Source organism: Anarrhichthys ocellatus, unplaced genomic scaffold (assembly GCF_004355925.1).
Source record: "Anarrhichthys ocellatus isolate YVR2014 unplaced genomic scaffold, GSC_Weel_1.0 scaffold30, whole genome shotgun sequence".
Lineage (NCBI taxonomy): Eukaryota > Metazoa > Chordata > Actinopteri > Perciformes > Anarhichadidae > Anarrhichthys > Anarrhichthys ocellatus.
Window position 1 is genome coordinate 1,435,459 of NW_022280060.1, and position 14,710 is coordinate 1,450,168.

At 43.6% G+C, this 14,710-nt stretch overlaps 2 protein-coding genes across 2 annotated transcripts in view; one reads left to right on the top strand and one right to left on the bottom strand.

Moving 5' to 3' along the window:
- Positions 1-4,903, top strand: part of LOC116392625 (cortexin-1-like) — an 8,070-nt gene extending 3,167 nt beyond the window's left edge. Inside the window, 2 exon segments of the mRNA XM_031864283.1 lie at positions 2,648-3,537; positions 3,539-4,903. Coding sequence (XP_031720143.1) covers positions 3,487-3,537; positions 3,539-3,871 — 384 coding nt within the window. The 5' untranslated portion in view covers positions 2,648-3,486 and the 3' untranslated portion in view covers positions 3,872-4,903.
- Positions 4,904-5,122: 219 nt separating this feature from the next.
- The window catches only part of fbn3 (fibrillin 3), a 60,526-nt gene continuing 50,938 nt past the window's right edge, over positions 5,123-14,710 (bottom strand). Inside the window, exons 45-65 of the mRNA XM_031864162.1 lie at positions 14,374-14,499; positions 14,154-14,270; positions 13,713-13,841; positions 13,478-13,597; positions 13,150-13,275; positions 12,849-13,001; positions 12,673-12,738; positions 12,445-12,570; positions 11,970-12,089; positions 11,766-11,888; positions 11,482-11,613; positions 11,267-11,392; positions 10,908-11,114; positions 10,525-10,650; positions 10,282-10,404; positions 10,024-10,140; positions 9,767-9,895; positions 9,455-9,574; positions 8,610-8,841; positions 8,242-8,395; positions 5,123-8,084 (exon numbers count right to left, since the gene is read on the bottom strand). Of these exons, the coding sequence (XP_031720022.1) occupies positions 7,707-8,084; positions 8,242-8,395; positions 8,610-8,841; positions 9,455-9,574; positions 9,767-9,895; positions 10,024-10,140; positions 10,282-10,404; positions 10,525-10,650; positions 10,908-11,114; positions 11,267-11,392; positions 11,482-11,613; positions 11,766-11,888; positions 11,970-12,089; positions 12,445-12,570; positions 12,673-12,738; positions 12,849-13,001; positions 13,150-13,275; positions 13,478-13,597; positions 13,713-13,841; positions 14,154-14,270; positions 14,374-14,499 (3,050 nt within the window). The 3' untranslated portion in view covers positions 5,123-7,706. The remainder of the gene's footprint in view (positions 8,085-8,241; positions 8,396-8,609; positions 8,842-9,454; positions 9,575-9,766; positions 9,896-10,023; positions 10,141-10,281; positions 10,405-10,524; positions 10,651-10,907; positions 11,115-11,266; positions 11,393-11,481; positions 11,614-11,765; positions 11,889-11,969; positions 12,090-12,444; positions 12,571-12,672; positions 12,739-12,848; positions 13,002-13,149; positions 13,276-13,477; positions 13,598-13,712; positions 13,842-14,153; positions 14,271-14,373; positions 14,500-14,710) is intronic.

Consider the following 14,710-nt stretch of genomic DNA (forward strand, 5'->3'; position numbering starts at 1 on the left):
TCTGTCCATGTCCATCTCGGTCCTCAATGTGTGCAAGTTAGCTTAAGGGAGGCAACTTTTAAGTGTGTGCTTTCATTCCATTGTGTGTTTTTGAATCCGAATGAGTTCCCTCTGGTGCACTTGCGTGTGTGTGGGTATGCATGTGTGAGAGAGGCGTCCATTTAAGGGCTTTTTAATGAAGACTGACGAGTGTTTGCTTCGCTTCGCTTCAACTCGGGGGTCTCGACGGTGCTTTGAAGAAGTGTCCTGGAGGAGAAATGGAGTGGGCGAGAGCTAATGCGAGTCGAGCAAGATGATGGCTGATGGACGACAGTGTGTGCGGTTGTGTGTGAGACTGATGGAGGGTGATGGTGGGAGCGAGACTTAACGAGGAGGAAAATAAACTGAGCAATCTGTCTGTCCTCCCTCTACCGCCCAATGACTTATATACACACACACACACGCACCTTGGTAGACCATGACTGATTTCTGACCACTGCCTCTACAAAGGCTTGTTGCCATTTTAACTTCCTTTTCATAAAATTGACCATTTTTACACTTGTGACCACAGTTAATTGCTTAAGTAAATCAATATACAATATGTAGAAGTAATGGTATACCTAGTATTGTATACAATGAGGCATTTCACCATTTCAAAGGGAACAAATGCTTTCTCTCTCAACCTTAACCCTCTTCCCTCCTTTTCTTCAGTCCATTTATCATCTACTCTCTCTGTGATGAGTTAGTGAGAGATAATGGAAAATGCTGCCACTAAATAATTACAGGGTGGATAGGATCAGATGAGGAGGTTATGTGTGTACCTTTTTAGCCGCTCCTCCCACATTCAAAATGGAAATGATCCGTTTGTGGGGTTTCGTCAGCAATGTTCTTTTTTGCCCACTTATATTTCAAGAGTGTGTGTTTTAATGCGTGTGAGAGTGAGAGTGGGTAGTTGATCGTCTCACGGCTGGATTAGACTGGTCTGTCTGCATCACTGCAGTGTTTACATGAGTTTTTCCTGTGCAGTGAGCATCTGTCCTGGGCAAGGTTTGGTATTTGATCATGTGGTGGTTTAAGGTCTTTAATTGCTTTTTATACACGCAAAGGCTGCTTGTATTAGTAGCTACATGCTCTGAGAGGTGAAAGGAATAGAATACAAAAGAACGGTGTGAAGAGTGACTGCCGAACAACATTTTACCTAATAAGCTAAACATTTTGTATAAGCCATAAGTGTGGTTTCAAAGCTAACGATAAAAAGAGTCTCACAGCAGATGATAACAGTTAGAGAGCCTTTCTGATCTGGAGCTGCAGATGTGTGACGGTGTCAGCCGTAACAATGTCCTTGACAACAGTTTCAAGGTTTCCTGACCTATTTTTGGGCTCTGCAACTCTCATCAGTCGGAGGCAGCGCCGAGCTAGCACACACACACACACACACACGCACACGCACACACACAGACAGAAGTGCACACTCATTCACAGTGCAAGTGCCACCTCCCCAGTGTGTCATCCTGCTGCACCAACTACCCTGGAGACACTGGCCGATGAAGTAGCAGATATACAACCTTTGAGAGAGAATATGAAAATGCATTTTACCGTGGTCATGCAGAGGAGAGTGAGTCCGGTTTGTGCCAGCAAACCTCTTCTCTCTGTACTGCTGCCCATTCACCAAAGGAACTTCTGCTCTATTCATCCATCTTTACCTCCTCCTATCCATCTACATAATTAACTTTTCATCTTCCTCTGTTTTGTTTCCATCCTACATTCCTATTTGTATCTCAATACATTGAGTCACTCCACTGTTTATTTATTAATCTCGCATTTATAATGCTCTCTCCATACAATAACTAACTCACTGTGAATGTGTTATAAATCTAAACAAATCTCTGCACCTCAGTTCATTTCCTCCTGAAGTCCCTTCTCTCTTCCTGTTGCCAACCATCTCTCTGCCTCCTCTCACCTTCGTCTCTCCCAAACATCTCCCCCCCCACACACACTCAGTGCTCTGCATATCTATTGCTATCACGTTTGTCCAAGCAAACAGCCCAGTCACCACTCCATTCAGACGTTTGAGCAGGTAAAAAAATAGTTTGCGTATTGCGTTTCCTTTTAATGATTTGAAACGTCCTCCAGGGGAGATGTGATTTTTAGATTATTAATGAGGCTCCACAACACGTTGTCTTCCCCTCCATCATGTGAGCGAATGAATGAAGGGGGTCAACAATTGAACAAAAGGCCCAGTGTAACAGTGCACTGACAAATGAGGGTGATGTAATGTGGTATCACTGGTTATTATCATGTATTCATTACTGCTAATGTGGCTGTAATGACACCATAATCAGCTCACTAATTGAGTGTCATTACAGAGGATGCTGGTGCTGTGTTCTCCCCTCAGATGGCTAATGTCACTGTTACTTATTGAATAAAGGGTGACAATGATCATGTCAGATGATGAAATGAGGAAGGAATTACTTAATCTTCTCCTTATGCTCTGCATTAGAAACAATCGGTCCCAAAGGAAAAGTTGTGCAATGCGTGCAGTGCTGTTTTGAAGGGATTTTACTGTGTACTGATGTTATATTGTGAAAATGAAATGTCCTCATCAGAGCTTTATTAGTGTCAATCAATCTAAATGTTTGTCTAACCAGATGTCTCTTATTCTTTTCAGCGGGTGGAGCTGCGGTCACTCCCTGGTTGCTCGGCTTAACGAGGAACATCTGATGACACTACGTCCTGTTAACGACGCTCTGTCATGTCTGCCGAAGAGCCCTGTCAACAGAATCTGCATTCAGTAGACTGAAGATCAAACTGGATGAAGCCACTTTTCATTTATGACTGACAATTAACAACCTTCTCAGAATCTTCGTTTTCTACCTCTTGTTGCTGCTCGACTTGTCAAGAGAGGCAGTTTCTGAGGACCTGTTTTAACACCACAAAGGTGATGCACTGTTTTATAGTCAGGGCCATTGATCCACTGACCTCCTGATTGAATTACACACACACACACACACACACACACACACCTGGTGTTGCTGGCAGATGCTTTAAATGGCCTTGTGTCTGGCTCAGGTTCAGTGACACAACACCCAGACACACACTTACACAGTTATACCCAATTGGGTGTTAGAAGTCCATCTGAACACTATTAACTCCCATTGAGAACACCGACCTTGACTGTGATCAGACACGTGTTGGTGTGTTTGCATTTGCAGGAGGCAGTATCACGTCCTGCCGGCTCCGATTGAGAGTGAGAATGAGAGCTGATGTGGCAGAGTGGCCCTGATAAACACTCTAAAAACATTAGCGCCTTAAGGTCGGTCACTCGAATAAGAAAGAAAAGCTCTGCAGTCTTCTTACTTGTAAACTACCTGCTGACTACTACACTACTACTACTACATGCTCTTCACCCAACAAACAGAGAATACAATATACAACTTGTTAAGTTATTAAGCATTGTAATCAAACTCCCCAATCTCCAGTTTGGCCTTTCCTTCTGCGCCACCCCTCATGAACAACTTCTCATCCTTCTCCGCACCTCCTCCCAATACACCAACCATCCAGTCAGTCGGTGTGTAAGCCCTGCCTGCGGGCCTCTTGGAGAATGAACAATGTGCCTACACTTGACTACGAGTTGCTGCTGTCCCCGACCAGCTCCTCCCTCCCCGGCAGTCCTGGCGGTGGCAGCAGCAGCCCCCCTCTCTCCTTGGTTGGCGCGGACAATGAGCAGCGCACCGCCTTGGCCTTCGTAGGCCTCCTCATGCTCTTCCTGGTCTTCCTGCTGGTCAGGTGCTTCAGGATCCTGCTGGACCCCTATAGCCGCATGCCTGCATCATCCTGGACTGACCACAAGGAGGGGCTGGAGAGGGGCCAGTTTGATTATGCACTGGTGTAGGTTGATGTGGAAAGGGGAATGTTTCATTGCACATAGACGGGATATTTAAAACCAATTTAGATGTGGAAATGGACTGTACAAATTCATAATATTGTGAATGCACTCTTTACAGGAGGGTGTGCCTAATGCTGGTGTATGCCAGGTTTTTATTACTGTATTGCAGCTTGTCTACTGATGTAAATATGAGGCTGCAGGAAGCTATGTAAGCATAACAAGTCTGGTTCAGTAACAGACACACAGACCACTGGAATCCCTGCAAGCCAAGCACCCAAATGTTGAACCATGAAGGACAGAAATAATGAGCTGCACAGCTGCCTTAACCTGACCTACTGTACCCATTGAACATGTTATGTCACACTACAACATCATCTTTGGGCTAGGTTTTCCAAACTCCAGAGCTTGCCAGCATTAAAACACAATATGATTTTGAGAAGATCACCTTTGCTCACCACATAGTTTGATTTCTGATGAGAACACTCGACATACAGAACACGAGCAGAACTTAAATGAAGGAGTTTACACTAAAGCAGATGCCCCTTTAACAAACCTAAAACCTTATTAAAGTGTTAAGTGCTGATCAAGGACCACAAATTCACACTTTTCTTTTTTACTTTGGACACTGATCCTGGAGCAGAACTGCAGTTTCAGATGCTTTTTAAGAAGCAGGTAGTTTGAGTCTCCATAAAATGTTATCCATGTATATGTTTTGTGTGTTAGTGTCTATAACTGAAAAGCCATATTGAAACTATAATCTCTTATTACAGCAAGTAGAGTTTATGTTCACTGGTTGCGTATTTTGCTTTAGTCAGCCTGCCAAGTGTGGTGACGGAGCAAACGGCAACCTTTAGGCAAAAGAAAGCTTTATTTTTCTATTCTTGACTCAAGTTTGGGAGTCTCCTTTCTGCCATCTTCCTACTTCCTGTATCAATCTTTAGACTGTGGATTTTTGAGGTAGTCATGCAGCCACAGCGTAGAGAGGCAAAGCAGGTAGCTTTGCTATTCTTGTGTTTTGTAATTAAATATTTTTCTGACTATCTGCTTTGTGTTTTTTATACACAGTGTTAAATCAGCGAAAATGAAAAAAAAAGAAGGATTTTCTTCTTCCTAATTTCCACTGAGAGGTGGACTGTGTGGAAAGTCCACATTGTTCATGTTGTACATTAAATAAAATGATTACTACTTATGTGTCACTTTTGTTAGCCGTCGATATTTACACACAAGTCCAGGAGAAAAGAATTCAGGACACAAGACTTAAAAATATACCCCACAATACTTTATTGCCGTTAATGTCACTGGACAAAAGTTTACAATATTATGTGAATCACTCTAATTTTACAGACCATTTGGTGTTATAAATCTTTGGTTTTTGACTTTGCACAAAAATGATGATCATTCAGCATATTAAAAGATGTTCCATGATGGCTGATTGATTTATTGATCGTCAGCTGGTAGATATGGTGCGACTGGATGATTGTCATTTCAGCTTTCAGCTGGACTCTGGTATCAACAAGTGTCGGGCTTATGGTGGACAATTGAACTAAAACAGGCTCCTTATTTCTAAAGTGTAAAGCAGACATTTCAATGCAAGCAGATGACGACGACATTATCGTTTCAAGTTTGACACTGACGCTGAGCACACGCAAAGCACTGCCTTTTTTAAACATAGTGGCAAATAAAAGAAAAATTACAAACCGACAAAGATACAAAGTATACAAAGGGTCCCAGGTTAGAAAAATGGTTATGTATTATAAACATTGCTTAGGCTGTGGGGCAGTGCAGCAACCTTGACTGTTAAGAGAGAAGGATTATTGTTCAGCACCATAGATCCGAGCTGGAGATGGTCATTGATCCTCATGGCATTGTACAGACAGTGTAAGCTTGTATGAGATAATAGATGATGGGAATGGTAATTATCTTCAAGTCTGACGTGTTCTTATTTCATTTGCTGACAACTGATTTGAATGGTGACAGTGGTTTCAAACAATACAAACAAATACAACGTTGCGTTTACTTTGTGTTGGTTTTGCTTCTTTTTTTTTTCTCAACAAAACAAAGTCGACAGCACATAAAGGCCTTCAATATTGGGTTTTACTGTAAGCATTTGTTTCGGCAGCCTTGGCATTTAAAAAAAAAAACATCTACATTTCGCTTAAAAATATACAATTTCATTTTCAAGAAGGAAGTTTGATAATATTGTTTTTTTTCAGCACTGAGACAATACAAAAGACAGACATACATAATAAAAATAAATCCTAGCAAAAAAGAAAGCACATTTTGCAATCCCGATTCAAGACTGCACTTTCTTTGTACAGCGTATGAGATGGTATTATCTAGCACCGTATTTCTCTTTGAGAGAAAAAAAAAAATCACGAGAAATGAAGGATGACCTGATGGACATTAGTTTTTTTGTGAGGTTTCGTGTTCACCTGTGCGTGCCTACACTGTAAAGCACCGCCTTTAGTTACAGCTTAGGCTAACATGTCTTGTACCTTTGAGACCGTTACTCAATTCAGCTGTGTGTCTCTTTGTGTTGTAAACGAGGCTCGGACCTCAGCCATCAAGCTCAAGTCAAAGAAGTCAGATAAAGTCAGCTTATAGTCAAGTTCAGCCTCCCAACACGGGCTGTCAGCTACAGCTCTGTTACTCTGAAGCATTTATGTCCAGAAATTTGTTTGAAAAATGCAAAACCCAGCAGAAGCAACAAGCCTCTGACAGCCAACAAGCGGAAAAAACTTTGGACTTAAGGAAAAAGCTGTCTCTCAGGTCGAGAATCAGTGCACCTGAAGTCTTAATCCCTACAAGGATAAATACAACGTGACCTGATCTATCTTCTTTTACGTCTAAAAGCTACTAGCAGGTGTATTTCCCTGCTCATGATGCATGCTGAGCGACACTAGCCCTCTCTTTTCTTTTAAAGTCAGCATCACAGCATGGTGTCCACACTCTGTGAGAAGTACTGAGATAACCAAACATGACAGCACACACACGCAAACACGCTAATCCCTGCTTGCCGCTGCCCCGCAGGCAGGACAGAAGTCAGTTACATCAGAGTAGAACCCAGCTCGCTGTTCTCTCGTCTAAAAATGAGTTGTCATCCAGCTATAAAACAGAGCGCTATGGACCAAAGAACCTGAAATGCTGTGTAAATGTTGCAGTCCTTCGTGTTAACATTTTTCAAACAGCACAAATACATTAAATGACACACTACAATACTGAGAGGGGCAGACGTGAGAAACCTTGTCCCCAGTGTTGTGATCACAGAGAGGTGAGAAAGTCCTTGGACCACCATGATGGCATCTAACCCCTTATATTAAGGCGTAATATCACTAAACAGAAAGACATCACTTAATATCCGGCATGTGATTTTAATACTACAACACAAGTTGCAACAAGACAGTTTTGGCCACTCTCAGCACTTCATTTCTGTTTCTGTGTAATTCCTTGTTTTGCATGTCTACAAAAGTGCTTCATGGACTTGTGAACCACCTGTCTGCCATTTTGTCTTTATTAGAGGACTGTGGTCCAAGCACTAGGGCACCTCTCGGCCATCTCCTCGGCTGGCTCTCTCAATAGAGAATGAGTGCTGGGTCGGATACAAGTGGAGGGGGAGTGTAAGGGGTAAAAAAAACAACAAACCAAACATGAACATATAATAACATAAACAGTAACAAAGTGGTGGTAGAGTTGGGCCGATTGACTCAGTCTTTCATAGCCCTTGATTACCCCTGTTGGTGAGGATGGTCCTGCAGGGGAGGAGTTATTGGATAAAAGGGAAGGTTAAAACTCAAAGGCTTTAGGAATCAGTCCAGAACAGGATTGTAAGCGTGCCCTGAGCTCAGTGCAGGTGGATGAGGAGCTTGATGCGCAGGGTGTCTCCCATTTCCCCTTGTAGGTAGTCACTGTCGTGCTGCTCCTCCAGCTGGTGTAGTCTTCGGGGCCCAAACAGCCGCAGGCTGGCGATCTCTAGCCAGTAGGATCCTGCTGGAGGCGGCCTCTTGCCAAGCCGGAGCACACTCTTTCCGTCGCGTCGTTCCAGCAGGCGGAAGTGTTCATTAGTGTTGCCGTGAGTGATGACATAGCGTACATGGTGCTCCAGGGGCTGCAGGGCCGGCAGAAACTCTAGCAGAGGCTCCTTGTTGTGCAGCGAGGACAGAGAAAGGTTCATGGGGATGGAGGCCCGGGTGTCTATGCTGGCCATGCTCACTGCTGGTTCCTATAGCGAGGAAAGGGACAGAAGGGATGAGATGAAACACGAGGTAGCAGAAGATACAGACCTCAACAACTGATTTTATATAAATCCGAGCACACTTATTGTGAATTGTCATACCCAATGCGACAAGCACCGAGAAGCAGTTTGTCGACACAGTTACCTGGTTGAGCTGATTTTCGTCAGCATTGCGTTTGTGTCGTCCGTTCTTTCCTCCTCCGTTGATCTTACACTCATAGCAGGCCTCAGGAGACAGACTATCATCTTGATCGCCCTCCTCAAACTGGGCCGGGAAGCCTGAGCCTGTCATACAGTGACTGGATGGAAACGACAAGAGAGTTTAGCATGTTGATTAAGAGGGATGGAAGTTTATTTCAAATTCAGGAGCAAAACTCTCAGCACATGAAACATGGTAAAATGTTTTCTTGGTGGTGCCACCAGGAATTACTCAAAAATATTTTCAGTGACACCAGTATTTACTCTAGAAATACCAGTTGTTTGCAATGATCTGTTTAATGGCTGTTCCCTCACCCCTGTCCGGCTCTGTAGAAACCTCCAGGACAGCCACACAGGTAGCCTCCGTCGGTATTGGAGCAGCCGTAGATACAGGGGTTGGCGCTCTTGCTGCATTCATTCACATCTTGGCAGCCACCAGCGCCCTGCTCAAAGTCAAAGCCAGAGGGACACACACACTTGAAGCTGCCCAGCGTGTTGTAGCAGGAGGCAGAGCCACACACTGTTGATGCCTGACACTCATTTTCATCTGTGGAGGAAAAGACAAAAAAAAGCGCAGAGAGCGTGTTAGGATACAGTACATATCTGGTGACATTTCTTTTGGATGTTGATGATGATAATTCAACATTACTGCCTATATCATCATGAGATGATCATCTTTAGAACATTCTTACTTCAAAATGTTAACAGAAACATGCTTTCAAATTACTCCTGAAACAAATGCTTTAGTATAATTCTGTCCGGTTTCATGTTGTTCTGCACAGTACTTCAGAGGATTCATTTATACAAATGATTGCAAATAGTAATATAGTAACATGAAATGACCAGGAACGAATATAGAAATCTATAAAACAGTAGACATGTATAGCTATTTTATTGTCAAAATGAAATCAGATCAATCAAGAAAGTATATGTATTATTCCTATGTATTTTCTTATATGTATTAAGAAAATACATGTATTAAACTATAAATATTTTAATCTATAGCATATTAAATTATACTGTAGATTAACAAATTGTTGCAGCTTTAAGATACTTCAACCTTAATAAATCCCCCAGGTCCTCTTTACTACTGTGTACTGGTGCCTTTGTTGTTCATTACTGTCAACATGACAAACTCGCAGACTGAGTCGATAACTCACCCACACACTGGTTCCACTGGTAGTGCTGCACGTAGCCCTGAGGACAGCCGCAACGGAAACCTCCCATCATGTTCTGACAGCCGTGCTGACAGCGATGGTTACTGCCACACTCGTCCACATCTGTGGAACACGGAAATGATGAGTTTTAATTGCAAATTGGTTTCAAATTGGTGCAACCACTATTTGCTACCACCTTTGATCACAAACGCGTCGGCAGAACTTCATCCATGTTCCCGTGATTTTGGAATTGAAAAGGCCCCTGTGTGAGAGACCTTCTTCTCACTAAATGTAAAGGTTTCTGTGTCTGCTCACCCTCACACTCCGCTCCTGTGTTGTCCAAGGAGAAACCTTTGGTGCATTCACAGTTGAAGCTACCAGGCGTGTTGACACAAGAGGCCCGGGAACCACACGCACTGTTCTGACCGGAGCACTCATTGTTGTCTGCAAAGAGAGGAGAAATGGATTTGATTTTAATTAAAGATGCATTTTTTTGTTTTTCTTGTTCTTCCTTGATAAAAAGTGTTTTGTCTGTGCGGGGTAGCACTGATGTCCTCCTGTCTTGTACTCACCGATGCAGGCAGTCTGGTGCTGTGTGAAGCCGGGGGGACACTTGCAGGTGAAGCCTCCAATGGTGTTGACACAGAGGAACTGGCAGTTATGCTGCTTGGACGAACATTCATCCAGATCTAAGAGGGAAAGAAGAAAGCACTTAACGTCCACCAGATTACATAGAGGGATGGACACTCAAAGACATAAAGCTTGTTAATATAGAATTATATGAGAACAATATTTCATTTGTAACATTAATTAATTAAGAGTCCACCTACCTTTGCAAGTCTTTCCATCTGGCTGGAGGCTGTATCCTCTGGGGCAGGAGCAGAGGTAGCTGCCCTCTGTGTTTTTACACAGGAAGTTACAAGGCTTTGGAGACAGAGCGCACTCATCCATATCTGGAGTATGCAGAGAGGGAAAAACCAGACAGCTGTTCAGTATAGATAAAACTGAATGCCTTTCAAACCAAACTGTCTGGTAACAAGAGAGAGTATTAGCAGGACAGAGATCAGCCATACCGACACAGGAGGTTCCAGTGAAGTCGGTTTTGTAGCCCACATTACAGTGACAGCGGAAGGATCCGATGGTGTTGATGCACTGACCGTTCCGACACAGATCTGGCATCACCTGGCACTCGTTGATGTCTGGAAGTAAGGAGGCATTTTAGAAAGTGATCTGGATTAGTCAGGTACTCTTGCTGCCAAACAAATAATTCAACAAAACCAGCACAAGCCGGTGTCATTAAGTTTCTTTATGACAGTGTGACAGCATTGAACTTGATGTACCTCAACCTGCTTGGTTTCCTTCCCAAATTTATATTTCAATGCTGTTTATTTTTTATTGTTTTTACTTTAAAAGATTGTGGTAATTAAATTGAATATAAATTCAGCGCGCTACTCACCTCTACCGTCTGTGGTGTAGCCAGGTCCAAGTGGGCACATCTTCTTGTACTGTACGGTGCCAGGCAGCGGGCAGAGCTCACACTGTGACCCCCAGCCTCGGCCCATGTTGCAGCAGCACTCAGACTTGGTCACACTGTTCCTGTTGGTGGATGACTGCTGGCACATAGTCTGCAGAACCTCTGTGTAACAGTAGCCCTTACGGTTGTCTGAAGGAAAGAATAACAGGACACGAGGAGTGTTCGCGGTTAGGGGTGGAAGAAAAAAAAGATGTATCGGTTGCTAAACTTCACAATTGAGGTTGTGACACCTTCACCCTAACAGTGTTAGACAACATGTTGTTCAGCAGTTGTGATCTTACCAATACATTCAGTTCCAGTGGAGCTCGACTCGAAGCCGTCGTTGCACTCGCAGCGGTAGCTTCCCACTGTGTTGACACAGCGTCCGTTCTGGCAGATGCCAGGTTTGGCGCGGCACTCGTTCAGGTCTGCCAGTGTACAGACGGGAGGACGGGAGGATGAGGAGAGCGAAGAGGACTGATAACCTCACACATTGGCAGAAACATTTTTTACTCACCCATACATCCCTCTCCATCCGGTCTGTGCTGCATGCCAGGAGGGCAGATACACATGAAGGTACCGATCAGGTTCTTGCAGGTCATACCCTTGGAGTCACAGTCATCCAGACCCTCAGAGCACTCGTCCTGGTCTGGTGAGGGACAATTACAAGTAAGACCACAACAGTCAGCTAAAATGAAAACTATATCCTGTTTCAGTGGTGTCAAAGAATTAAGGAGTCGGCAGGAGTCAAGCAGCTAAAAGTGACACATTGCAGAAATGAAATCTGCGGTTCTCTCTTACCTCGGCACATGCGTTGGTCATCTCGCAGCACGTAGCCAGCAGGACACATACACTCGTAGGAACCAAAGGTGTTAACACACCGGAACGCACACAGCAGAGGATTCTGGGAGCACTCATTGATGTCTGGAGTCAAGAAGAGAGACAGCTTCTTTTAATTCACTATCATTTTACCTGTGCCACTGTGCTACTGAGTAAGTGACTGACCTTCACAGGTCATCATGGCTCCGGGTTCGAAGCCCTCCTGGCACGAACACTCGAAACCTCCCACCACATTGGTGCAGGTTCCATTTCCACACGGGTTTCCTATTGAGCACTCGTCAGTGTCTGGAGAAGAGCGGGGTATAGATAGAGCAGGCAATTAAAACCAATGACACACTTTTACTGTACCTGAGACTTTAAAAGCACTCATTAGCAGCTTCAATGTTAGTCCAAAAATAGATCAGGCTCTAATGCAGGAAAAGGCTGCTACTGGTGATAAAGAATAACACCACGCTGATTTTAATTATATATTCTGAGACACAGGAATAAAGTTCCGAAAAAAAAGTCCTGCAAGCGGCAGTCATTGATTTGATGTCTACTCCATTGCGGCTGTTTCAGTATGAATTCTCAAAACACTCAGTTTGTCTTCTATGATTCCAATGTTGCAGATTGTTAACTTTAACATCAGAAATCATCTCACCAACACAGTTGACTCCGGTGTAGTCCAGGTTGTATCCGAAGGGGCATTCACAGCGGAACGAACCATCTGTATTGATGCACATACCATTCTGGCAGATTCCTGGGTTTTCCAGACATTCATTCATATCTGAAGAAAGCAGAAGAAAATGTGCATATTTTTAAAATATATAAAAGATGTCCACAATTGGCCACTAAATTCGAGAGAGTTGATGTACGTTTCAGCCCTCACCTTCACGAGCATCTCCCGGTCCAGGCAGGGCTCCGAGGCCGAAGGGACACAGAGTGTCAAAAGCAGCTGGAAACACAACAAAAAAAAGATCAGCTTTATTATTTTTTACAAATGTCTTTGTGTGCATCTGATGTCTTCATTAAAGCTCTGTGTGCATGTGTGTCTATGTTACACACCCTCGCTCTCCCGAGGGCACAGCTCACAGGGAAGTCCCCAGCCCTCTCCAGGCATCAGGCTGCAGCAGCACTTGGCCTTGGTGGTGTTCAAAGCTTTGGGGACGGAGCATTTTCCTGCCTCGAATTTGGTGAAACAGAAGCTCTCTCTGGTATCTGCCGTAGGAAAAATGATGGACAGTAATTGGTCAAGTATTCATGGGACACACAAAGACAAAAAACCTCCTCCACCACCTTAGTAAAGGAGATAAAATTTGTCACATTAGCATATTCATTCAAGATGTTAACTAACAGCTTCTCTCACCGTAGCAGCGCCGTTTGTTGTCAGAGAGTACGAAGCCCGCCTGGCAGGTGCACTGGAAGCTACCAGGGGTGTTGGTGCAGGTGCCAAACTGACAGATGTTAGGCTCCACCTCACACTCGTTGATATCTGGAACGTAAAATAAGTAAGGGAGGTTGGGAAATTGTGTTGCTGTATTTGTGAGAGTGTGTTAGAGCAGATGGCTCAGTGTATGTGTATTGAGTATGAGTGGAGAATTTAGTCTGGACTGAAGCTTGTCTATTTGTGTGTGTGTGTGTGTGTGTGTGTGTGTGTGTGTGTGTGTGTGTGTGTGTGTGCGTGTGTGTCTTACCTATACACTGGTCATTCTGCACCTCATAGCCAGGTGGGCAGATACATCTGAAAGATCCGTCCAGATTCTGACAAGTTCCCGGAGAGCAAGTGCCGGGCAGACTCTGGCACTCATTGATATCTGGGAAAAATGGCACAATGTACAAATCAGAGAATGTGAGGTTTATGTCTGTGTATGTCAGACAAACTGTAGTGTATGAAAGTCAATCAATACCCCATGATGCCACCCGACTTACCAACGCAGTTTTTCCCATCCGGAGTATTCTCATAACCCTCATGGCAGAGACACTGGAAGGAGCCCAGTCCATTGATACACTGTCCGTTCCTGCACACCTGGCCCTGGAGGGCACTGCACTCATCTACGTCTGTAAGAGGATAAGGACTCTCTAAACATTCCTCTGATTTTTGATATCCATTGACAAACACAACCAGCAACATCAAGAGCTTCTGAAATAAATGTATTGTGTGAAATGTTCTTTGTTACACAGGAAAAGTCAAAACTGATATATTGTCTACATTTTATGTCATGCCCAAATTATATACTGCTACAGGAAAGGGCAGCATGTTCTTAATGGAATTTAGAGGTGTAATCTTTAACAATATGACACTTGCATCAAGACTTTGACACTGACTGCTGTTGTTGACCTTTGTAGAGCAGAACAGTAAATGATCCATACCCATGCAGTCGTTGTTGTGTGTGAGCTCGAAGCCGATGAAGCAGAGGCAGTTGTAGGATCCCACTGTGTTTTTACAGGTACCGTTACCACATGGCTGTCTGTCACACTCATCGATGTCTAAAATACACACAGAAGGAAACAACATTTTGACTTACTATGCAGGATTATATGCAACACACCGCTGTGTTGTATTTGTGTATTTTGAGGTTGAGCTTCTCACCCATGCACATGGTCTGGTCAGCAGTAGCCTTGAAGCCGTTGTGGCAGAGACAGCGATAGCTTCCCTGTGTGTCAATACACTCTCCATGGCTACACACATTAGGGATTTCCTGGCACTCATTACGGTCTGAACAAGAAACAAATTATTATAAAAATTTAAAAAGTTGACATATATTGTAAATATCATAAAATGTTGAAAATGCCCATTATGATTTCTCAGAGCGCAATGTGATGTATTGAAATAGCTTGATAAAAGATACTAAATTCAACAACAAATTCTAACAATTGAAAAACTGGTTCCATCATCTTTTCTTTGATTGATTTGGTTTTCATAACAA